Below are 24,892 nucleotides of genomic sequence, written 5' to 3' on the forward strand. Positions count from 1 at the left end.
ATGTTTTTTGTTTCACACCACATTACCTCTGATATGCCTTTCCATTTCTACTCTTAGTTGATCCTGTAAACATTTCAACCTGTGACTTTCAGCTCTGCCCTCTCTGCTGGGCACGCTGCTGTGTGGTGGCGTCAAACATTTCTTCTGAATTGACACAAAACACACAGTGAGATTCATGCACCTAGAAACGCACTACTTGTTGTTACCACTAGGGGAAGGTCATAAAAAAATGTTCTAACCTTTAATCTCTTTGACTCTTCTCTCCTCCTCTCCCATGACTGATTTTTCACCATCTGCAGAAAAATATATTTGTTATATTCCAGTTCTGGTTGACCTGAGGTCTAGATTTGAATGAGAAACATTTGTTTAAATCACAGACACTGGATATGAAACCTAGTCCTAAAATTGGGCGAAAGAAACCATCAACCACCAGGGGGCGACATTTCTGGCGTCAGTTTAAATGGAGAGTCAACTGTAACTCCCGCTTAATTTAACAATGGTACAAAGTTTTCTAATTTGAAATCTTTTCTTTGGTTTAGACCTGAATTTAGGTCCATATTTTCCACACTGACCAAATCAAAACCACATAGTGAAAAAGTCTTAGGTCCAGTCAAACCAAACAAGGTACGTTTGGTAAACCAGCTGAAAATGGTTTCAGTGCCATGAGTCAATAAGTATAATAAGTATAATAATAATAATCAGGTTCATCGTTCGTGTTGCGTTACCTGCAGGTTTTGGTTGAGCTCTGCCAACCTGTGGGTGTGGTCAACATCACTTTCCCCCAGTGACATCATTACCGCCTGGAGATCCATGATCTTCTGGCGGCTCTCTGTCTCTGTTGCTCTGGGACACCAGCGTCCAACTGTAGCTCTAGTTGTCAAACATCGGACTTTCTGGGCCAAAGCTAAGGCAGTCGGAGTCTCCACATCTAAAATACCTGAGGAGAGGGAAGACTAGTTTTCACCTTCGTTGTTCTTCAGACTACAGGACACTGTAATAGGAACCTGGATCGGTTCTTACCTTGTGGGTTAAAACAGTAAATGAGGAATGTTTTGCTGTTTCCTGTCAAAGCTTCGTGGAGCAGGCCAGGCAGGAACCTCTCTGCTGATGGAGCTACGTGTGGGAGTTCTTCCAAAACAGTCACCAGTGGATTCACTCTGAGGAAAAGTCCGACTCACTCTTGTGAAAATGTCAAACTTACAGAGGGTTGATTAAGTAACTGGTGCAGTTTGTTAATGCATTAGCTGTGGCTGCCAACAACAACTACACCTGCTGTTATTTGACCTTTGACCCCACACTATATAATGTCAATTAATTTACATAAATCCCAACCAAATACATAGATGTAATCAACTATGCCACTAAAGGTGTAAATAAACAGAAAACAGTGTAAAAAAACAACACCATAATATTTAACTTTAAATATTCAAACAGTTCCAAATGTTTCTGCTAGAAATTGTGCCTTTTCATAAAGATGTGCATCATGTTTTTTTTTTTTTAGTTAAAAACACTGAAACAAACAACTGACTTCGGTACCAATTCAGAAATAAGTGGAATGGTTTTCAGCGCGCGTGTGTGTGTCTGAGTGTGTGTGTGTGACTGACCCTCTGAGGTCAGTCCTGCTGGCTCTTCCTGCCAAACTGAACAACTGCAGCCTGCTGCGGCACACCTCCTCCTCTTCCTCCTCCTTCTCCTTCTCCTCCCCCGTCTCCCCATGGAGCTTCCACTCCACAGCCACTGAGAAGAGAGAACTACATCTGAGGGAGGTAGAAAGCATGAAAAGATAAACATTCATTCATATGGAAGTAACACAACAGTGCGGTGAAGCTGAAGGGACGTTGTTGTCTGTTCGGTTCCTTTAAACCACCTGCCGTAAACGTCTCTCGCTCTGGTCCTCAGTGTCTTTCTTCCTGTTTCGTACAGATCACAGGCGTCTTCTGCTGTAGCCACACACACCTCACACACACCTTCAATAAGACTGAGGAAAAATATACAGCAACAATTAATATGACTCATGCCTTAGCGGTCCATCTCAATAATGAATCTACTTCCTGTATCCCCCTGTTGATGTTTGGACTCACCGCCCAAGGACTGGGTGTGTGACAGGTTTAAGAGTCTGTCTCTCGGGACTGAGGAGATCTACAGCGCTACCATCTGGATAAAACTGACAGCAGAAGCATAAAACACCAGATTTGTTCCTGCACCATGCTGTATCGAATAGAATTTATGATTTCTGCCGTTTGACACAAGGACAAACCTGGATGAATGACACAGAGATGAACGGCTCTTCCTTCACTCGTGACAACAGGCGGCTGAAGAGATCTGCCAGAAGCTGGGGGAGATTATCAAGAGTAAAACCAGTAATAACAAAAAGACTATCTTTTTTATTTTCAAAGAAGTTTGAGATCACACCTGTTTGATGATGCTGTGGTCTATCAGAATGCACATCTCCTCAGAGCAGACTCCACATACCAGCAGAGATACAATCAAACCTCTGGATACAGAGTCAGTGACAGATGGTAGGAGCTCAGAGTGGAAGCTCTGCAGAGATAAAGACCTTTAGTGTGGATTTATCTGATAAAAAATGAAAAAAAAAAGAAATAAATACTAGGTGAAAACTTTTTATATGTACCTGAACGTTGTCAACATTTACAACTTGGTCAAATGAAAAGGTCTGTGTTTCCTAGGTGCACAAAAAACATTACAGGATTTAGGACATTCATTCTGAGTAAAATGAAAAATCGCCAAAATCACCAGGGTAAAAATAACACAAAACTACTTCCTGTTTTCGCCAAAACTTATGGAAGTCAACAAAATAAAAGCATAACGCGTTTCCATAAATCAATAGGCATTAAATGGACATGCATTGTTTCCTATGGACAACAGCCATAAAACACATCAGCATAAAGTGCGTGTAAAAAGACGTTTTACCCTGTTTTTTGCTGATGTGTAGATCAAAGTGCGTCCATCTTCACTTATAACACAGTCCTTATTTTCTGAGAAAAAGAATGAACACATTTACGGGCAAAAGATAATTTGCTAAAGAGCAAAGCTACAGATGCACAGACGTTGTCTCACTTCTACCTGGTTTTGTAGGAAACACAACTCCTACTTTGACTGGTTCTGTTTCTTCACACGTCACCTAGGGAATAAAAAACAGAGAGGAATTCCTTACCGAAGTCGCCATCACACAATATCACAACCATTAAAATATTTATGTATGGAGCTTACAGATGCGTCCATGTTCACAGCAGCCATGCTGACTGATGTCTTCTGACAGCTACAGGGTCACATGGGTTTTGTTACACATGGGCTGAAATATTAATGAACCAGAATCTACTTTCACTGCTGCATGTGATCAGAGTATAATTTCCAAGACGGGGAAAAAAAAGTCTGATGTTGAGAGAAATGTCTTACCGCACCATCCTCACAGTGTCACTGTGGAGTGTAGCTCTGCACTGACATAAGGCTAACACTTTGTCGCTTTTAATGTCTTACTCAATGAAACAGCATAAAAAATAAAAATATTTAGAAATGTTATCAGAACGTAGTCAGAGTGTAAAGGAAATGGTTTGTAATGTAATTATTAATAGTAATTATTAATGGCAAATTACGTATTTAATATTAAATGTAGTGTTTTTATAGTGGAGTTTCAGGTATGACGTTTTAGAAATGTCTGTATTTGTTTGTTTTTTGTTTAAAAAAAACACCTATAACTTAAAAACAACCCAGTCAGTTTAAAGTCAGTAAATCAAAAACTAAACAGCTAACTTTAGCAAACCATATCTTAACACTTAACACAAATGTGCAGAGTTCAGGTCTTGAACGACCTCTGTGACCTCTAGGGGTATACGCATGTACTGCAGGAGGTTGCAAAACATTAGGCCAGACATTTTTTATAAAGTACATTAAAATAAAACTATGATTTATGAACTATGTGTGTCATTTAAATAACAGTTTTGTTTTAATAAAAAAACAGTACGTTTGTGAAACTTTGTATATAATGTGCCACACGATGTCATGATATTTTTACAACAATACTTCACTGCTATGCTTTCCAGCAGAGTGATTCAGGAAGTGTAGAAGAACCTGTCACCATATTTCAGCTACACGCCGGCTGGTGGAGGCCAACAACAGCGGGGCAGTTATTCTCATTGAGTCATTAGTTATACCTCATAAACTCTTGATAAAAAAAGGGGTCTTGTTAGAAAGTGGTCTAAAGGTGAACATTAACAGACGTAAATCAGGAGTGGCAGTAACCCACAGTCTTCAGGGTCTATTTTTAGGAACGTTAATGCTCTTTCATCAGGGTTTTATCAGGGATCCCGGCTGCATGGAGAGCAGCTCCCTGCTTGAATGTGTCTATTCTGTCTCATTTATCAGGCTGGTCAGCTGGTGGCTGTCCACTCCACCTGGAGATGAGCCAGGAGTGGAGAGGCTTTAGGTGCATGGATATTACAACGGCTTCAGGGGAAGAATAATGAGGAGCTGCTACTGGGTTAGGAACACACACAAATTGCAGAAAGGAAATGACGAGCAGTCGCAAAAAAATAAAATAACATAAAATAAAGAAAAAAGCCATGTATAGTTTATTATAGAATAAACCAAGACTTTTCAGTCCACACATAAATGTCAATATGTTAAATGTTTCTTTTTGTTATCTCTCACAGATCATGTAGATCCACAGGAGTACAGTACACAGGCGACAAAGAGAAGAGCTTAATACCAAATACTGGATGGAAAAAATCATTAAATTGTTGATCAAAGTATAACAATTGTCCTCATCATGATGTAGTTTACCATCTGGACTCAAATTCCACACATAGAGAAAACACTACTGTTCAATTAAAAAAAAACCCCATATCATCCATAATAATGGATGAGTGTAGGGACACAGAACACAGAGTTACTTACTGATTGGAACAAGAGGTGGAGCACAGGTGGAACCCATCAGGTAATCACAGGAGAGAGACCAACTGAGAAGAACAGGTGGAGAGGCTGATTGACAGGACTGGAGGACTGGAGGGTGGAGGACTGGAGGGTGGAGGGCTGGAGGACTGGAGGACTGGAGGGTGGAGCACACGACTGTAGGGGGGTTCGTAAAATTATTCAACTGAAGACGTAGGTGTGAAATATTCAAATTTGTTTCATCAAAGTGGCATAAACATCATCACCAGATGGTTGGAGTTGTACTGTTGAAGAAAACATGGTATTGCACCACTTGACCAGCAGGTGGACCAGTTAATCTGATGGTGTTTTTTTCTAACATACTGGGGTTTATATATTTATATATATTAATTTTCAATATTTCAGTGTTCCTTTTTTTTAATGCATCATTTCTCTAGATATTACGGTACACAGTCTGATCTACCTAAACACTGGAAAAGACTTTATTTTTTAGGCTTTTCTGCAGTGTGTTTGTGACCTGACCTCAGTGGTTAGCATCACAGGTTTATATATTTATATCATATATATACATATATATTTACATATATATATAACTCTTAAGTTTTTTGGAATCTGAATATAAAGTGTTCTTCAAAGTGTGAAGACTGACACACGACCTCTGAAGCATCTCCACTTGGTTTAATCATCTTTTATTTTTATTCAGCTGTTTAGTCTAATGATTAAACAATGGCATGATTTAAACCTGAAGCTGAAGTAGGAAAATAATAATAAAAAAATTACTTCACTCATTAAAACACATAAGAATAATAGCAAAAATATCATTGTTATATAGGCACATTTGTAAAAGGGTAAATAAGCTGATGTCACCCATTAAATACTTGAACATGCAAATATCTTTGGTTTAACTTCAATGCACTTGATTTGTGGGGTTTACTATAGTGAAAGCTACTAAAATAATGATAATGAAAAATAAACAGTGCTATGTCTTAGAATAACCTCCGTTTTACTGAGAACACTTTCATTAAAATTTAATTAAATACTTTGAGTGAACATCCTGTGGATTGTTCAGACCAGAATCACAGTTTTCTCTCAGACACCTGGGTGAAATTTAAAACGCTTCTATATTTAGATACGTGTCTCAACCGTTTGGGTTTAATGTAAAAACATAAAGTCAAATACTTCAACTATGATTAACTTTATATTGTAGATAATGTCCCAGGAAGTATATGCATGTAAATAGTAAGTGGTTGCAATTTAAGTCTATATAAGGAAATTACTGTCAACACGCCTCACCAGGTTTTTAATTGGATTTAAAACAACCAGCAGAAAAAAAAGATGAAGAGATCAAACGACAGCGAGAAATGCAGAGAAGCTCTACATCATATGCGTAACATCACTGATGAGTCGTCTTCTTGTCTGTCACTGCTTGAAGAAACACATCAGTTGTCGTTTTTATTTGCTGCGTGAAGAAATAAGAAAACACAACAGATGATGCGGTGCAGCATCCAAACACGAGCACGATCTCAAAGATGAAACAAATGTGCTTTAATCTTTCAGACTCTCACCCTCCATGCTGATGGTCTTCTGCATCAAGGGGGGAGCAAACATCCTGCGGCTCAGAGCTGGAGAGAGAGAAGTTTTAATTTCTTTCCTTTGTGTCACATAAGAAAGGGAATCTTTGAACTAGCAACTCTTCAATCACTGACCTCTTCCTCCACGGCAGTCAGGGATTCCTCTGATGCTGGTGCCCTCAATGGGGGTGCCCTCCTTATCCACACACCAGCAGAAGCCGGTGGCTCGCCAGCACTGCGTGGGTATGTACTGGCCCTGTGAATCACACTGAGGCTTGAAGGAACCAATCTTTCCAGCACCAGATTCTGCCTCCTTCTGGCACTTGGTCTTCACTGCAACAGCTGGAAAGAGCAAAGAAAACTAAATGAACCTGCATGGTTTGAAATACTGTTGACTGATCTGGCTGCAGCCAGTCCCTGTAATAATTTCTGTAGTAAAAGTAATAAGGCCAAGTGCATTTTGACAGATCCCCTCCCATAATGCATTTGGAATTTTTCTGTTATTTAACACTTTTTCAACACGTTTTTTCATGACGATTTAGTTTTTCTTGGATCTCCTGCTGACTTCCTGTTCACCACAGGAAGTCAGACATTCTAGGTTATCTGCATTAAGGCAATAAACCCAGAGTAGTACCGTCACTCAAGCAAAAAAAAAAAAAATCTAGGAGGACTATAGAGTCTATATATATATATATATAGTATATAGTCTTATTATGCTACAAATATTTGAGTATAAAAAATAACGATGAACATACACAATTAAGCAACAAAATGTACGTTTATATCAGTAACTTTATCAGTTTTTCACCAGTTGCACCAAAACAATACGTTTATCTCTACTGTGACGTTGAGAAAAGAAGTTCAGAGTTACTTGGCTCAGGTGTGGGGACTTCAGGCTTCTGCTGGGCCAACTGGAAGATGAGCCAGTAACGCATCCAGGACTCAAAGCTCTGCAGAGTGAACAGGATTAAATGAATCAACCTGAATCACTTCCACCTTCATTTCATTAACTCCTGTAGGAGCAGCTGCGAGGCGTCACCTTCCAATGGCTCTCGTTCATGTCCTGCTTCAGACTCTGCAGGTTCCCCAGGAAGGTGTCATTGAAGTGAGGCTGCTGGAAGTCCTGCACCAAACAAAAGCAGAGTTCTAAAACCACCAAGGTGGCGTGAGGAGAAAAGTGAGAACCGCAGCGGCGGTGCAACGTACCTCCAGGAAATCTCTCAGCTGCTTCTCCACACTGGCCACAGTAGTCTCCTGGAGTCTCTGTGGGGAGGAAACGGAGGAGCAACTTTAGCCTCTTATTCAGGTCTCTGTTGTTGATGTTATTAAGATGTCAAAGTAAATAACTTGATTGATATTTTTAATTTAATTAACAACCATTCAGTCAAATAATAATCTGCCAGTGGGCTGTGAAACACTCACTGTGTCGGGTGAGACGGTGCTTGAAGATTCAGTTTGGGTAAAATCCATCATCAGAGGGAGGCTGCCAATGGGCACCCTCATTGGGTAATTAGCTAAAGAGCAAGGAAAAAAAGGAGAAAAAAAATTCAATCTGACAATTTTGGGATTCTGAGATTTTCAATCAGAATATGGTAAACACATTTTTAATTTTAGTTGTGATTTTTTTTTCATGAAAATGACAAAAAAAATCTAAAATCTAAAATAAATCCATGTGATTTCTACTTATATAATAATAATGATCCCACTCAGTCTGTAACTTATGTCAAGGGAAAAAATCAATTTAACATTTAAATTAAAGACCTTTCAAGGGGGAACTTTTGAACAATGGTAATAAAGACGGTGTCCTGATATCATCAACCTAAACCAAGCAAATAGCTGACTTCTCCTTTGCTTGAAATACCACCAAAACTTTCACTTCTCTGTTAGGCTTTCAGATCAATTTTCTTAAGTAAATGCTAACTTCCTCGTTAAACTTCATACTGCCTTTGCCCCCCCCTCCTCCTCCTTCTCCCCTCTCTCCTCTTCCCCTCCCACTTATCCTAAAAAACAATAATGCGTCATCGTTTATGAACTCTGTGCAGCCTCTTACGCTGGGGCGAGCGGGTCAGCTGTTTGGACATTTTTTCTGAGTTCTTCTTGAGATTGGAAATTTCCTGCTTTTGGTTGAAAACCATGTAGGCAGTAAAGACCTGACTGGCCAAAAGGAGACATGCCAGCGTGGTCAGGCCTGCCACCTTCAGGGCACGGCTGTTGGAGGGCCTGAGAAATGAAAGAGAAAGAAAAACAAAAAAGAAAGAGAGACAGAAAGATCATCATAAAAGAAAGAAATAAATTACAAAAATGGAAATGTATGCTGATAAAAAAAATATTATGCAGTTGGGAATTTATTTCTGTAAAACATTTACATTCTCAACTCCTTAGGTGACTTGAAGGGGATTTCCAAGGACAACAATAGAAACTGATTTTTATTATAAATACATACAACAATAAATATTACAACATAATTCATGGTAGTCATGATATTATTCCCTAAACTGAAAAAAAAAACATCATGTAAAAGTAAATATAAAAGATAATGTTTTACTGGTCCTGACTAGCCAATAGAGCGTTCAGTGTCACTTGTTGCTAGGTAGACGTCGTCTCACTATTTCACAAGTACCGTACTTCCTGGTTGGATTTTGCACTTTATTCAACGTGTGAGTATAAATTCTTACTTAAAAAAGAAACAAACAAATTCTTACTTTTTAAAAACAACCGTGTGAAGCGTATGGTTAGAAATAACGACAAAAAAAACAAACAGTTATTAAACTTAAATATCAAATTGCTTCAATCGCATAAGACCAAAAATTATAAATATATAATTACTATAAATAAATACAATAAAATTAATATTTTATATATTTTTATAAATTAAAATTTAAAAAAATTCAGTTTTTTCTTGTCAGCTTTGATTTTTTTTCTTTGTTTCATACTATATGGAAGAGTAAAGCGACGTCATTAGTTACCAGGTAGACCACTACCACTACTGCAAGGAGGCAAACTTAAATACAGCATAAATACCAAGATACTTTTAAATGCATAATAAAGATTATATTGTCAATATATCTCACCTGGGTCTCGGCTGAGGGATAAGGGGGTCCTGGCTGCCAATCGTATCCGCTACGCTCTGAGGATTATATACTGGAGTGTTCTCCATCACTGTCTGTCTATCTTCGCTTCTAAAAGACTGAATGAAACTGCGCAGATCGAATAATTAAATGCCCTCTGTAATAAGGAAGTGGAAGGAGCAACTGCAGGCAGGTTCTTTAGCTAGGTGAAGTGGGAAGTCCCTGTTTTAAAGGCACTGTGGGACGGCTAATTAGAGAGTGAATTCTGATTGGTCACAATTACGAAGCATCACTTGTTGATCGAGGCAGACTACAGTGAAAGGATTCACAGTCCGTATTAAACACTAATATTACTGTGATGACAATTTTATTTTAGGTTCAACGTTGAACGATAACTCTCTAATTTACAAGCGAATGCCTACGTTAAATATGAGTTTTTATTGTTTTACAATTAATAAGAAACAGACTATAAAGAGAAAAGTCATTGTGGAGATAAGAGCCTTGAAGGTGAATGCAGCAGACTGATGATGTTTTATGTAAATAATTAAAAAGTGATGCCGTTTTCTTTAAATGTTTTATGAATTATTTCATTACATGTATTTTTAATGTCGTGTTTTGGCATATTCTGTTGTTTTTGGCATAAATGCTACTATATTGGTCAATTTACATCTGCTTTTATTCATAGGGGTTTGATAAACTGAAGAGCTCAAGTTAAAAGGAAATACACTTTATTTTTAATGTAATGTCAATCAGTCTATGACCTAATATTAAAACGTTTTAAAAATGTATTACAACAATATCTAAGACTGCAGCTAATCCTGTTTTCTTTTTAAAATGTGTCATAATTTTATTCTATTTGACTAATGATTTAGGGAATAAAGAGCATGGGATTTTGTTAAAGGTTTTAAAAATGTCACTGTCCTCTATTTTTTTTTACCTGTTTTGTCAAAAACTATTTAGAAAAACATACTGAAAGACAACAGATAAAACCGAAATAAATCAATCAATAATCAGTCTGTCATATATTAACAATTACTGTATTGCAAACCTAGTAAAAGTTACACCAGTAGGATCATTTTAAATAGTTCTCCTGCTTCATGAAAAGTGAAAAGACTCCATTGTTTCCTCTCTGAGCTTTCTACCCGACGACAAAAAAAGAAAAAGAGAAACCACTGGAGTGAATCAAGACTAGGATTCTTCATAATGAGAATATAATTATTGCAAGATTTTAATTTATACACAAATACTACAGTGACATTATAGTATGTGTGGGTCTCTATAGTGAACTCACAAGGCATTCAGGGTTTAGTCCTGTTTTCAGCAGCCGAGACTGACTTTCTCAAATTCGAAACAGACCTTTTTTCAATACAATGTGTTGGATTATGTCATTATGTATGTTAAGTCTATTGCTAAAACGAAAAAACTAAACACAATTTTATTGAAGTCCAGTCTGGATGTAACAGTGTTTGACTTATGAGACAGATTTGTAGACTGTGATTTTTGATACCAAAAGTTATTACAAATGTCCCAAGATTTTGAGCTCAGTGACGGAAGTAGAACTGAGTCACATACCCTGGTATTTCCCTAAAGTCTTCACTATTCCCCAGAAATGGGTTGATGGTTCAAAAGCATAAGAGGAATTTCATTACATCTGTTTACGTACAATAAGAAAGGGGTTTTATTCGAGATCGTCCTCAGTAAGTTATCTGTGTTATTTCTCTCACAAACACCAATAACCTGTTCTGTGTGGGATCATGTGATGTCTTTCTACTGCCAAAATCTTTGGCTTCCGCACAGAGAGCCACAGTATGTACCGATAACAGACAGATTTTTACCTTTGACAGAAGACGAAATGAATGACGCAGCTCTCTATAAATGATCTACAACAGTTCTGTGAACTGTGAATTGACTGGAGTGGAAAAAGTACTGAAAAATACAGTGGTATTTTATTTGCAAATTAAAAAGCACCGACAATATTAGTTACACTGTAAAAATTATTGACAACAATTACAAATCTTTATCATACAGTCCAGGAGATTATTATTACCATCATTGCTGTTAAGTGTTATCACGTAATACTTTATATGGAGACACTCTGTACCTCTGTACAATAGTTGGCAGTGAGAGGAAAACAATCTTAGCGACACATCTCCACACGATGAAATTACCCAGACTCCCCTCAGTACAGCACTTACTCACACTATAGGAATGGGCTGATGTAGGGAGAGTGTAAACCCAAACACATTTAATAATTTAGGTCTACTGAGGGTGTACTGAGGGGATTATTTACATTACAAAGTCAGGAAATAAAGGACCCACGTGTGCAATGTTATCACATCCGAACATTGTACAAAACTATTGCAGTAAGAGCAGCTTTTCCTTATCTACGCTTGACATCTATTTGCAGTGGTAACACCTTGACGTATGAGCACGGTCATACACAGTGCCCTTCCTAATCCCCCCTCTCAAAAAAAAAAAAAAGCTATTAAAATGAAATAAAACAAAACCAAAAAAAATGTATAAAACAAAATATACAGTTTTTCCTCACACAGCCGACACTGAAAACAGATCCTGAAATGCAGAAACGTGTTCTGTACACTAATCGAATCTCCTGAACCAGAGTGATCTATTTAACATACAGTAGCTAGCTTATGATCTTCACAGATTATGACAGGAGCTGTGATTTTTTTTTCTTTCTTTTTTTTATTCCGTTCGTGTGCTTTCCAGTAACCTGTGTAGTCAGTATCGCTGTTGTAAAGAGTGCCTTAAATATTGTGCTTTCGATATCTATCCATCTCGTTCCTGCTCTGCTCAGTTCACCGGTCATGGAACGGAACAGAGAGGAGTTCGAACCGAACAGTTGAACTGACTGGACTGTACATCTGGCCTATTGGAGAGAACCAAACAGAGAAGTAAAGTTTTGGTACATTCTTCGATAATGCATCGCTGTCAGCATTGCAGAAATGAAACCAGAGGAAAAGAAAAACAAACATAAAACCTCTATAAAAAAACTCTTAAAAGTCCATGTGGTAATAGTTTATTAAAGACTCTGTCCTGGCACTTGTAAATGGGATTACTAGATTCTACCAAGGCCTATCAAAGAAAAGGCTGCAGCACGCAGCCCGAGTCGAGACGCTCCATCTCACGTTCTTCTTTCTTTAAAAATATAATTCAAAGGCATTTGCTACCAACGTCTCTCTTGTGAATCCACTCTTACTCTAACCAGCTCCAAGTCAAAGGTGGAAAAACACACATCCCTTGTCCGCTTTTATCCAGAGCTTTTTCTTTTTTCCTTTCTTTGATATTCAGGAAGAAGTTCATGCAAAGAAAAAGAAAGTAGGTTATGAAGAACAGGGAAAGTGATCATCAAATACTGAAGTTCCCTCCTTTGAACCACTGAGCCTTGAGGACACGGTGGAGGCCACGGTTACAGCCAACGGCATCTGGAAGCTCACAGCAGAGAGTTTCAGGTGGTGGGAGCCGCTCAGCTCTTCTCTTCATCTCTCTATTCACTGTTCATCCTGCCCTTCTTGGAAGATCGTAGTAAAGTGTGAAGTTCTGACTAGTCACTTCGTCCTCAAAACGTAGGTTTATGAGGACTGTTAGGAATCTTCACTGTGGTACGATGCCCGGCCTGAAAGGTTTTCCTCCTCTCGGGGAGAAGCTGTGGTTCATTGTGTAACGGTGTGTAAGTTCTGCTGCTACCTGGTGTGGACCAGGTCTTCTCTGAGCCAGCTGGGCAGCGGCTGACCCATCCTGTAGAGCAGCTTCGACAGCTCAATGTTGTGATCCCTGTAGTATTCCCTGAGGAACCCCTGGGACTGAAGGAGGAAGAGAGAGTGGGATGAAATTGAAACCAAAAACAATTTTTATCAAAAAAACAAACAAACAACAATATTAGTTAAATGTCAAGAGACAAAATGTATCTTTTCAATAAAGTCTTGTACAGTATATGCTCATACCTCTGCGTCCATGTCAGGGTACCTTCGACCTTTACTTTTTCCCAAACACTTTGTTTTTCCTCCCTCCAACAGCTGACACCAGAAACCTTTCTTAGGATCAAATCTGAGATTCAAAGATAAAAAATGGTTGATTTAAATGCATCAGCAGCATTAATGGAAAAATGTAGCTTTGCAACATAAGAAGATAAAAAAAACCCAGAAATGTATAAACTCATCTGTAAAGATACTTACGCTAGAATCTTGTGGTAGTTGATGACATTGGCAAGCGTTAAAAACTTCTGGATTTTGTCCATGACTGATGCAGGCTCAGTCTTCAGCATCTGTCCATCCAGGACCAACAACTACAGGAGACACAATCATGATTAGAGCTCAGGGCAGATACAGTAGTAATGGAGGTCAAACTGGACCAAACTCTGAAGCCCACTTTGACTAATCAACTTTCAAGTATTCTTGGCTTTATGCATTTTCATTTTATTTTTTAATGCCCTAAAAACTTTTTTGCATTTTATACCCCAGTAAAAAAAAAAAACCTTAAAAAACAGAAGCTGTGGGCTTCATTTTTCATTTTTTGTGCTGATACAGCTTGGATTCAAACCAGGCATCCTCCAATTACAAGCCTGACGTTTTAACCACTGCACCAGTCATTCAAACACTAAGCAATTTGAATAACACTTGTTTTAATGACAGACTATACCTGGCTTGAGTGGTAGTAGTTGAGCCAGCGCTCCAGGTGAATGGCGTACCATCCTGGTACCAGACAGCGGTTTTGGAGAACCCTTAATTTGACGGGAGCGTCGGGGCCTGCAGTGATGACGTCATGAAAGGAGTATTTCAGAGCCACCGGATCATCGTGGGCTCTTTGGTGCTGCAGACAGACAGGAAGTGGTTTCAGCACTAAATACCACACACTTCACATCATTGTATATATTTTTTAAAGAGTCGCCTGTGACGGACCTGGTACCAGGAGTAGGCTCTGTCTGCTGGGTTGATGAGGATGGTGATGATCTTGGCTTTGGGCAGAAGAGCTGCCGCTCGCTGAGCCGCCACATCAGAGTCAAAGTAGTTGGCACTCTTCTCAAAGTAGTAATCTGAGCTGGTGTTGGAGGGCAGAGGGAAGTACTCCATATACCTGACAGAGCAACAAAAAACAAACACTTCAGGACGTGTAGTGACATGACGGCACAGTTCATTGGGTCTCATTTATGTCTCTGAGCATGAGGAAAATTAATCTGTGTGGGATAGTGGCCGTGGACGGCAGTTTGGCACCCCCGCCCACTCACTGAAAACATCCAGGCAGCCAAGAAGTCTTCAGGTACTGTAGTGAGTACAGTAGAGTACCCCGTGCCAACAAAACTGTTTTCAATTTAATTAAACTGGAAATAACTCATAGGGTATACATCTATAAAATTAAATTTTATTTATATAACCGGCTACAACAGCCCCAAGGTGAACAAAGAGTTTCTCAGTGAATCAGTGTTTCTCCTGTGGTGGTCTCACACACTGCTGTGATATATTTCTGAATGTGTTCCTAAGTCACTGTGGTCGACTGCTGCTCCAAATCATTTCCCTCCCATCAGTATTTCACTGTGTTGCCTCAGTGGTGGCTCACCAGTCAATGCCTCTGTGGTAGTTGTGTCCATTGAAGAACTGGATCTCCTCAAAGGTCTCCTTGCTGGGGTAGTTACTGGTCAGATCCGGGTGCATGCCGAGGAACAGGTAGAGAGCCGTCGTCCCTGAGAGCAAAATAAAAAAGACCACATATTTAGAGAGTGTTCTTTAATCAATAACTGCGTTTGTCTTCATACCAAATTATACTCCTTTCCCAACACGCAGCATTTCCTTGACTTTATATTGTAACTGCTGACTGAGATTTCCAAATGAACACAAACTCAATCGAATCACAAAACGACACCACACCTGACGTTCGATTAAATCAGATCTGTTTTATTTCCCGAGTCTAACCTGCAGGGGGTGCTGCTGTACCGTGTCTCACCTGTCTTTTGAGGCCCGATGACGAGCAGCTTGGGGAAGCGATCACATGTTTTCTCTTTAGACCAGATGTCCTTGTGTCTTTTGTCCTCACATGGATCCTGTAGCCACACAAAGATAAACAGGTCTTTGTTTTTATGGGCGGTTAGACTTCGCAGACATCAAAACATTTAAAACATTTAGAAACACACAAGTGGAGTTGGTTAACCTCAGATTGTTCAAAGACTTCGAAAAGCACAAAAATAAAATGTTGGAAAACAAACATGTTTGTATGGGTAACAACTGCTACCTAGGTCTCTGGGGACAAAGACACATTTTATTTTTTAATTACTAAGGCCAATCCCACACTGTGACAGGTTGCAATAAGCACAATATGTGTGCAAACAACGTAAGGTGCGCTTAAAGCAACTCACACGTATGTAAATTTACACAGGCTTAAGTAAACTTCACTAAACCCTAAAACAAAGACTTCATCACCAAGCAAATGGAGATAAAAGGGTGTTAATGAAATGATATTATCTCTAATCATCCTCTTCTAATCACCTGCCAGAGGGGGTCTCTCTCTGATGGGAACAGGCTGAAGTACTTCTGAGCCAGCTGAACAGGAGGCAGAGTCTGCATCTTTAAATTGGTCCACGTCTGGACGAACTTCACCAGGCTTTTGAAGGTGTACAGGCCGAGGCGATCGTTGCCATAGTTGGAGAGGTGGGTCATGAAAATACTAATCTGTGGATTAAAAAAAAAAAAGTTTAATTAAAGTGGACGAAGTGTAACATGGGATTTGGAGCTTTTTTAGATGAACGATGACAGTGAAACAAATGTGGTGAATTCTTTTGTCCCTGCTCCTGAGCACTTAGCTCACAGATGGCTGTTAAAAATTAAGACCCCAACACAGCATGCAATATTAAAAAAAAAAAAAAACTCAAAATGACCACCCAAGGAGCGGGTGCTGCTACCATCTACGTTAACTGACGTGCCAATAAAAATGCTAATCACAACAACATCTTGCTTCACAGTCGATGATTCAGGTAATGACGTGTGTCGCCGTCTACGATTTAATAGTTGACAGCACCGGGTTTTCAACACGCACTACAATTGATGCAACTGAAAGGGCAATGTTTATTAAATTTATGTCTCACGGTTTGATTTATGGTGATAATGGTTGCACACACAAAAAAAAACATTATCTAAACTTTGGTTTCAACTGATTTCTTCCCTGTTGACTAGAATTGGCCAAGGTTAGTTTCCTATGTTGTCATTTTGTGGCTTCAGACAGTTAATCTTTCACATGAGCACAAGGAACATGTAGCTACAGTAGTTGAGTCAAAAAAGGTTTTCATAATAGTAATAGTCATAATAGTCAGTCTACAGAGTTCTGCTGAATGTAGATAATTTAAATGTCATAGTTTTCACTTCAGAGAATACGACATGTTTTAATTAGTCAGAAAGTACACTCCGCTCATCCGTCTAATTCTTACATTCATCTGCAGATGACGTTGAAGTGATATTAACTGCAGGAGTGTTTTTTCTTTTCTTTTTTAAACTGTCTGACAAAAGAAGAAGAAGAAGGTTCCCACTCATTCAAACTCTCAGACAAAGGACCAAATGATTGAACCGTTACTCACAGGGTTCAACAGAACAGTGAGGAAAAGTTCTCCTCCATTGATGAGCTTGTCCAGTTCGTTGGGACTGCCGGGGTAGTCCTTATAGAAGATGGTGTGTGTGAAAAGGCCACATGTCTGTCTGGGCAGCACCTGTGATACAAACAACAATGTGTGAATGCAGTGAAGAAAGTCGCCAAGCCATATAAGAAGCAGGGAGAAATGGGAGAGTAATGCAGTCACAAACAAACACCGGCAGCATCCGTCCTCCGCTGTGAGAAGAGCCGAGCTGTCACCACTCCAGGCACTTTTCCCCGCACATTGTTTACTTTCGATAACATTCATATTATGCAGCTCATCTAGCCAAAGCAAACCTCCTATTCACAGAGTCTATATGAAAATTCATGAAAATGCTTTTGCAGTTTAAAGTGTCTGGGGAACTGAATATCATTCATCAGTAAGCAGCAGAGACCGTCCGTTCTGAGTGCACTATCTCAAGGACGAGAATAGAGCAGGGAGACCACACAGGCTGCCTGAATGCCAACGCTACAAAGAAACTGGACTGAGGCTGCACTCTTTCCTATCACTGCTGAAGGTCAACCTGGAAGAAAAAGAGCTAAGATTTTTTTTTTCATCTTTCTTTAGAACCTTTTAAATATAATCTATTCAGCTTCGCCCCCTCCCCCCCCCCCCGCCCACCCCTCCCCTCAGAAATGCGTTAATAGGCACCAGCTAGCAGCCAAATGAAGTGCTTTTTCCTGACATTTCAGTGGGTTGTTATGTGCACTCACACACTTCATATACTGTTGCCACAGATGTCACTCTCTGTTAAGGTGAAGAGACCTGCTGGCCAACACCACTTAGACAGGTGTCTCATGCAAGACTGCTTCCCTGGACTACATTACAGGCCGAGAGGAAATGTCAAGGAAAAGCAACAGGCCAGAGGTAACAGGATAATAAGGACAGGCTCGGTGCAAGTTTGCTGCATAATCAGTGCTCTTACACTAATGCCACTGTGGATGAAGCCACGTCGGAAGCGTGCAGGCTTCAGGTGAGGGTACTCCTCCGTGCTGGTCACTTTGATGCCCCAGACTTTTTTCCAGGCGTCGTACAACTGCATGTGGACAGGGTAGACCCCCGAGTGATGAGGAGCCACTGCGTAGCCCATGTTGGTGGGGATTCCGTGCTCCTGTAGGGTGAAAGGTCATGAATGAGTCAGTGCTGAGGATCTTTGGGTTCAGATTCCTCTATTGTAGTGTTTTTATTCTCCCGATAGAAATTTACACAAGTGTTATCAGGCCCCACACTTCATCGCCCTCATGGATAGTATATGTCAATATCAACGATGTCTGCAGGTTGGAGGTATTTTGACACCAGCGATCGAGACAAGAGGAAAGACTTAGTGCAAGATTTGTTCTGCTATGACTCCAGTAATTTAATAAAACACCTGCAGACGCGCCATAACGCTGAATACATGAATGCATCTTCTCAGTTTAACAGCTTAGCGGATAAAGTTTACATTTCAAAGTCTTTTTTTTTGTTAAGACTCATTAAACTAACGTGTGTGTTCCTTAATTACGTGAAACATGGAAATAATGCTAAACCGTTTTAGTGACACTGAAGTCACAAACACAAAAGCTCTGCTCACTTTCTGTTCAGTTGGTTGTGTTAAATATACAGAAGGTTTATTTTGTCTTCCTTTTTTAAAATCTTATTATATTCTAAGTTTTAATGATATGATGTCTGATGTCTGATGTGAAGCCACTGTGAGTTTTGTTTATTACAGAAAGATTTGTTTCCCTTTGGTTTAAGGTAACATTCTTTTAATGAGATGAAAATAAAACTAGCTGCGAGTATTTGTATGTACTGTAGTATGTCCTGTGTAGTGGCTACACTAAAGGTATAGGTGAGTACAACACATGAAACACATGAAAGTGGTTAACAAAATATTATCAGAACAACCATAGCTTTAATGGGCTGCCACGGTGAAGACAAGGCTGAGGTCAATACTCACTATTTCCTCCACTGAATGTTTTATTGTTAAAAATTGACAGTTCAAAATATAAGAAACGTTTGTCGTATTTCCTCCACTGAATGTTTTATTGTTGAAAAACGTTTGTCTTTTGCAAATGAACGTGTGAATATTCACAATGATTTGTGGCAAAGGCAGCTTTTTTAAAACTTCAGACAATGCGCTCTATTTTTATTTGTGTTGAGGAAGAGGTGAAAAAGTAAAAATGCTCCTGAACTTTAGCAGAAGCGGTGGCGTATCCCTGACACAAAGATTCCATCTGGATTATTCCAACTATCCTTCAAAAATGAGATCTCGTCTTTATTTTAAAACTTCTGTGGCCACCTCCTGACTTTCATACAATTTTGGTCAAGTTGCTCCTTAGTGAGATTCATTTCCTATTCAAAAACTGGAATTATTTAAAGTTATTTTTCTTTGACTCTCTTGACATCCTAACATAAAAACTTTAAATAATAGCTTTTTTTCCCTAGAGGATTTCATGCCTGTTGAAAATTCCCAGGTACACCCACTAATTCTAGGATGAAGGAGGAATGTGTCAGATTAAGTCAGGCATGTTCAAATTTGGCCTTGGGTCCAATTGTGGTCCTTGGACAGGTTTAATGCGGTACTTGATCTGAAGATGTTTTATTTACGACCTGTCAGGATGATCAAACAGGACTAATGAATCATACAAGCCCAAGGTAGGGTACACCGGCTTTCCTGAAGTTAGCGGCACTCATTGCATTACTCCTCATTTCCTGGTTTTAAAATTTCTTTTGAAAGAAAATAAAATAGTCTGTGGCCTGATTGGTGAGGTTGTGGATGTGAAGTATCAATATTCGTCCCTGTGTTTTCTGACAATTTAATTAAGATGCCAAATGAACAAAGGCAATTGTTATGCACAGAATAACTGGAGTTATAATAGGCTCAGGTATTTTGGGGGGGGAGCAGATGGCCCTTGGGTTTTTAATAGCATTAAATCTGCCCTCATTCACCCTACAGCCCCCTGAAGCTACTCAACAGAGGAAGTAGCACCACCTAGTGGTGAAGCTAGATGTTGTGGTTAAACATTCACACTATTCCTGCCTGAACATTCTAGAGAACAAAGGACATTCAGTTATCAAAGAAGCACAAGGAGAGTTTACTTTGTCTGCTGTAAAAACACAACCCAACATGGCTGCCGCTGTAGAAAGACTCACTCCTGGTGCACATGAAGGGATCAGTGTGGGTTAGGTACCCAACTAGAACAGAATAGAACGACTTGATGTGATCTTTGTGCAAATAAACCAATACTTTTACGTAAAAAAAAATTGTGTGGTGAAAATATAGGAATGGATTTTCACCTAAATCTTATAGAGCACCTTTGAATCTCAACACATAATCAATATTGGATTCTTTGAGAAATCGTCAACATCATGTCAACCTGAGCAGTAAGGAATCACTATAAAATGTTGAAATCATTAACTACACAACCAAAGACCCTGGAACAGCTCCACTTGATTCTGCACTTTGCTCAAAATTGATTTTCTGACCAAACTGAAAAGCACCCCAAGCTGTGCTTTAACCCCTACTGACCCCTCCCCCCCATGACTCACCATGGCAAACTTTTTGTTGAGCAACATCTGCTCGGCCAGCACGGACTGGTTGTGGAATAGATGCGGCTGCATGTGGCTCCACATGTGAGGAAACCACCAAAACTCCTTCACGTAGGAGAGCAGCAGGTCGTCTCCGAGGTCCTCCTCATCAGATCCTGGAAATGTCAGAGGAGAGTGGAAGACAAAGGAGGGGAGTAGACGGAGGTGAGTGAGTGAAGTGCAAATGGAGCAGATGAAATGGACATTTTTAAAGTGTGAAATAGAGTCAGCAGCACAAAAAGGATGTAGCAAAAGTCAAAGTAAAGATTAGAGTAAGAAATGAAAAGAAGGAGCAGCAGGGAAGATGTGAAGAAAAGAAAGAAAGAGATGAAATATTGGGGGAGGAAAAAAAACTTGAATCTCAGTGGTGCTATCTCTCTGGGTTTACTGCGTGTTCTTATCTCTGCTTGAGTCAGCAGCAGAGGTTCTCTGCGGGCGGTGCATCTTACCAGCGTGAAAGAATTTCCCTGAGAAGCCCAGATTGAAGGTGAAGTTGGGCACATGTGTGCGCAGCTCCCTCTGTGTCTCCAGCAGGGCCTGAAAACAGTGGGAACAAAGGAGAGCGTCCGGGTGTGACTACCTCATTCTGGAGCATGAATAAGGACAGGTGAACACAGGAGGGACACGTATGCCCATAAAGGCGTCTCATCCTCACAGATTCTTTAGGTTATCATCACACACCCACTCCTAGCTCTTCACTCGTCTTCTACATGCTGTTTGATATTTCACCAGCTTCTGATCCGGCTGTTTGTTTCGTTTGATCTCCACCCTATTTGACGTTGACGGCACAAACAGAACTCACCCTCGCTCCCTCTCTGAGGTTTTTGTCTTGAGAGAATATGATTTCTTCCTAAAAGCTCTCAGTGGTGCTTTGAGTCAGAAGGCCTTGACGCTCCTTCACAAAACTTTTTCTAACCCCCTCTGTATTTATATGTGATGTGGGCTCTGTTTCGCTCTGAAGGGACACAAGCAAGCAGCTTCTCAACAATTTATCTATATGTCTCAGCCCCTGAAATATTCATTGCTCTGGATCTTCTGACAGTGTGAGCAGTCGGGCCTGTCAGCTTTGAGCGGCCTGCTGGGACAAATGCATTTAACAAAAAACGAGAGAGGAGAGGAGCAAAGAGAAGAATTTTCTTTTATGACTGGCAGAGACATCTCGTGCAATGTGCAAGGCAGTTTTACATTTCTGCTAATGGCTGTTGAAAACAGTCATTGAGAAAAGCAAAGTGCAGTCAGCTATATTTGAATTAGATATCAATTCAGGCTCATACCGATACGTCGTGGGTTTGTGCCATAAGAGCACCTGTTACATTGTTGTTGCTGTTTTTTTAAGTAGGATTATATATATATATATATTTAACTTAAACCAAAGGATCATATAAAAGTAATCCCTGCACTTTTTTACCAGTCTGTGCTGCTGTTATCATCAGCAGAGATGCTGCTCTCTCCCTGGATTTGTATTTAACATTTCTTTCAAACATTCTGAGCCTTTTTTGTATAAAAATGTTTGTTAGTGAGAAATAAATTCAGTAATGCAATTGAAAGGATTCAGGGCCGTCATTATACTCGCAATAAAGGAAGAAAGACGGGGGAAAGTGAGCGGAATCATCTCAGTTTAACCGAGCCTCCAAGGACAGCCAGTACTAATTCTTCAGATGAAACTTTTTGTGTCACGTAATACAATTTTAATATAATCTAATGTGTAAATTTTGCTTTTTATAAATATTGTATAAGTTTAGTCTGACAGAGTTGGAGTTGTACAGCTGAACAGAGCAGCATGCAACTCCTGTGGTAAGTGGTTCAACAATCTTAGTGGATTCTTCTTACTTTAAATATAATACTGTTGAACCAATTCACTGAACTTGTTCACTAGTCAATCACAGCTGCATTCATAGCATCCCCCGCAAGAGAGAGAAGGGCTTTGTGTTTGTAAATAGAAAGTAAAAAAGGTCACATACTTTGCTTTAACTCTACCACGTGACATCTTTCTCTTGACTTTCATCAGGGCTACAGTGGTGGTAGGTGGTACGCAGTACTGCCACCATTAGGCACCCGGGTCGATACCACCTAGTGCCTGGGCATCTGTTGTAAAAACTCTGCCAAAGCGATGTGTGGACTAGTCCTCTGGTGATCCACATGAGCCGACAAGCTTAAAGTGATTCCTTTATCCTGACTTAAATAGAAGCCTCAAAAAGGATATTTTCCTCTGTAGACGATGGCCTAGGGTTTTATAAGTAATAAAAACCTAGACAGACAGAAGACAGAGGCACAGTCTCCTGTCTTTATGGAACTATACAATCTATCCAGTCTCACTTCTGTCCAGTAAACCCTTGTGAGGATGCGCATGAACTGGAGGCTTAAAAAGAAAAATTTGTTGGCACTGAAAAGAGAGACCAAACTGTGTGCTGTGATCCAGTGAGGAAGATAACAACCATAATGCTGAATCATTGATGTTTCAGCGATTCACATTGTATTTTTCCACTTCCTCCGAAACTCACCTTTACATCAGGCACCTTCATGCGCGTGCCCTCTTTACCCACAAAGATGTCGTCGATATCCACCAACATGTAGCGCTCCAAGGACAGGGAAAGCCTCTTTCCAGTCAGGAAGGCCACAGCATCCACAAACACCAGTTTGTGCAGCCAAAACACCAGGTTGTTACCAAACAGAACCCTCTGGATGCCATCATGGAGGCCCAAGTCCTGCACCACGGACGGGAGAAGGGCAGCGTTCTGTCCCATCGACGCAACATTCTCAGCTGATTGGGTCTTGGCCAGCAACACAGGCTCATATGTAGAATGGTTGGACTGGAACACGGTCCAGTCTTCCCCGGGCAGGGGGCCGGGCAGTGGTTGACCAGATCGTGTGATGAAAAGCAGAGGGGACTTAGGGTTGACCATGCAGTCCTTCAGGCCCAAGTTAGAATGGAGGAAGAGGGGGAAGCCTTTCAGCTGTGCACTCAGCAGACTGTTTTCATTGGCCTGATGAAGAGAGAGAAGGAGACAGAGACAGAGAAATCACACAGATTCATCATACGCTGGAGTGATGAAGACAGAAATGTAGTGGGAATAATTCTCCAATTTCTCCCATCATGTGTGAAATGAGGAATGTCAAGCTTTCACAGTTGTGAAGGCATGAGACAGCTTCTACCTGCTACGCTCAATCTACCGTGCTTCAAGACTGAAGTCGACTGAATAACCTCCTACTGGGCTGTGTCCTCTAAATTTCAAAGGTCGAGCTTTTGTTAGTCATCCACAGAAATTGCATGCTGACAGCATTTCACCTTCTGTACACATAAATATTAGGTCTGTCAAACCAGTAACATTTCTGAAGCGATAAAATACAGAGTTTTAATGATGATTAATCAGTCCAGAGACAGCTGTTCAGCCTGATTACTTACTGCCCTGCACTCAGTGAAGAAAGTCTAAAACAAGGCGGGTATGTGTATGTGGATATATGTATACATATATTTATTTATTCATGTCATTTCATTTATTTATTTTTTTCAGTCGGCTCAGAGAGCTTACCAATGCACAAAGGAGCCAGAGTTAAAACAATTGGATTTGAGATTCTAGTAGAAGGTCTGAAACATTTATCCCACGACCTACTTTTGGAACAACACCCAACTTTGAATAAACACTGTTCTACAAATGTATTCTGGCAAAATCATGTGACAATTTAAAGAAACGTCTTCACAAGCAGCAGAGTTTAAAACTATGGTCGATTTTGAAGAAGTAACTTTTTAAAATGAACTTAATAATTAAAACAGCTATCAAAAATTCAGAACATGTTTTTTTTTTGCATGAAGGTGAAATGTACTGCAGGGCTATTTTAGACTGGAATCAGTTCATTCACGTGTACCCAATAAAAAGAACCGTGTCAGTCTTGCCCTATGGCAAAGACATTCGCTCAGACAGCCGAGTCCTGTTGTGTGCACAGGTTATTGTAATTCACACCCTTGCCCCACTTCTTCGTCTCCCAATAGATAAAAAAATCCCAGCAGGCTTTCCTGACCTTCACCTACAATGCCTAACATCTCAACACCACCCTCTTTGCTTCCATAACCCTTTCTATATTCTTTCCATGGCTCAGAGACGGCGATTAGAAATATAAGACCTGAAAACTGGCCTTGGGCAACCAGACTA

The 24,892-nt window shown here is 40.0% G+C and overlaps 3 protein-coding genes across 5 annotated transcripts in view; all 3 read right to left on the minus strand.

Moving 5' to 3' along the window:
- Positions 1 to 12: 12 nt before the first annotated feature.
- Positions 13 to 5,467, minus strand: LOC103391007 (uncharacterized). The gene is made up of 14 exons (XM_008327111.3): positions 4,915 to 5,467; positions 3,232 to 3,280; positions 3,085 to 3,142; positions 2,932 to 2,996; positions 2,633 to 2,683; positions 2,413 to 2,541; positions 2,258 to 2,332; positions 2,082 to 2,164; positions 1,868 to 1,978; positions 1,605 to 1,757; positions 1,021 to 1,157; positions 726 to 937; positions 240 to 293; positions 13 to 144 (listed from the first exon to the last, which is right to left on the minus strand). The coding sequence occupies exons 2-14, from the start codon at positions 3,256 to 3,258 to the stop codon at positions 13 to 15; spliced, it is 1,287 nt and encodes a 428-aa protein (XP_008325333.2). The 5' UTR covers positions 3,259 to 3,280; positions 4,915 to 5,467.
- A 114-nt stretch (positions 5,468 to 5,581) lies between these two features.
- Positions 5,582 to 9,766, minus strand: cd74a (CD74 molecule, major histocompatibility complex, class II invariant chain a). The gene is made up of 9 exons (XM_008327103.3): positions 9,551 to 9,766; positions 8,530 to 8,699; positions 7,902 to 7,993; positions 7,686 to 7,742; positions 7,519 to 7,602; positions 7,351 to 7,429; positions 6,615 to 6,821; positions 6,474 to 6,530; positions 5,582 to 6,367 (listed from the first exon to the last, which is right to left on the minus strand). The coding sequence occupies exons 1-9, from the start codon at positions 9,634 to 9,636 to the stop codon at positions 6,348 to 6,350; spliced, it is 852 nt and encodes a 283-aa protein (XP_008325325.1). The 5' UTR covers positions 9,637 to 9,766; the 3' UTR covers positions 5,582 to 6,347.
- Positions 9,767 to 11,473: 1,707 nt separating this feature from the next.
- Positions 11,474 to 24,892, minus strand: part of ndst1b (N-deacetylase/N-sulfotransferase (heparan glucosaminyl) 1b) — a 42,538-nt gene continuing 29,119 nt past the window's right edge. For all 3 annotated transcript variants that reach the window (XM_008327101.3, XM_025063470.1, XM_008327102.3), the window contains 13 exons: positions 23,246 to 23,728; positions 21,194 to 21,281; positions 20,706 to 20,860; positions 18,103 to 18,288; positions 17,124 to 17,252; positions 16,042 to 16,224; positions 15,503 to 15,599; positions 15,119 to 15,242; positions 14,464 to 14,638; positions 14,204 to 14,374; positions 13,741 to 13,850; positions 13,510 to 13,612; positions 11,474 to 13,368 (listed from right to left, as the gene is read on the minus strand). In XM_008327101.3, the coding sequence (XP_008325323.1) occupies positions 13,249 to 13,368; positions 13,510 to 13,612; positions 13,741 to 13,850; positions 14,204 to 14,374; positions 14,464 to 14,638; positions 15,119 to 15,242; positions 15,503 to 15,599; positions 16,042 to 16,224; positions 17,124 to 17,252; positions 18,103 to 18,288; positions 20,706 to 20,860; positions 21,194 to 21,281; positions 23,246 to 23,728 (2,124 nt within the window). In that variant the 3' untranslated portion in view covers positions 11,474 to 13,248. The remainder of the gene's footprint in view (positions 13,369 to 13,509; positions 13,613 to 13,740; positions 13,851 to 14,203; positions 14,375 to 14,463; positions 14,639 to 15,118; positions 15,243 to 15,502; positions 15,600 to 16,041; positions 16,225 to 17,123; positions 17,253 to 18,102; positions 18,289 to 20,705; positions 20,861 to 21,193; positions 21,282 to 23,245; positions 23,729 to 24,892) is intronic.

Source organism: Cynoglossus semilaevis, chromosome 15 (genome assembly GCF_000523025.1).
Source record: "Cynoglossus semilaevis isolate Cse_v1.0 chromosome 15, Cse_v1.0, whole genome shotgun sequence".
Taxonomy (NCBI): Eukaryota; Metazoa; Chordata; class Actinopteri; order Pleuronectiformes; family Cynoglossidae; genus Cynoglossus; species Cynoglossus semilaevis.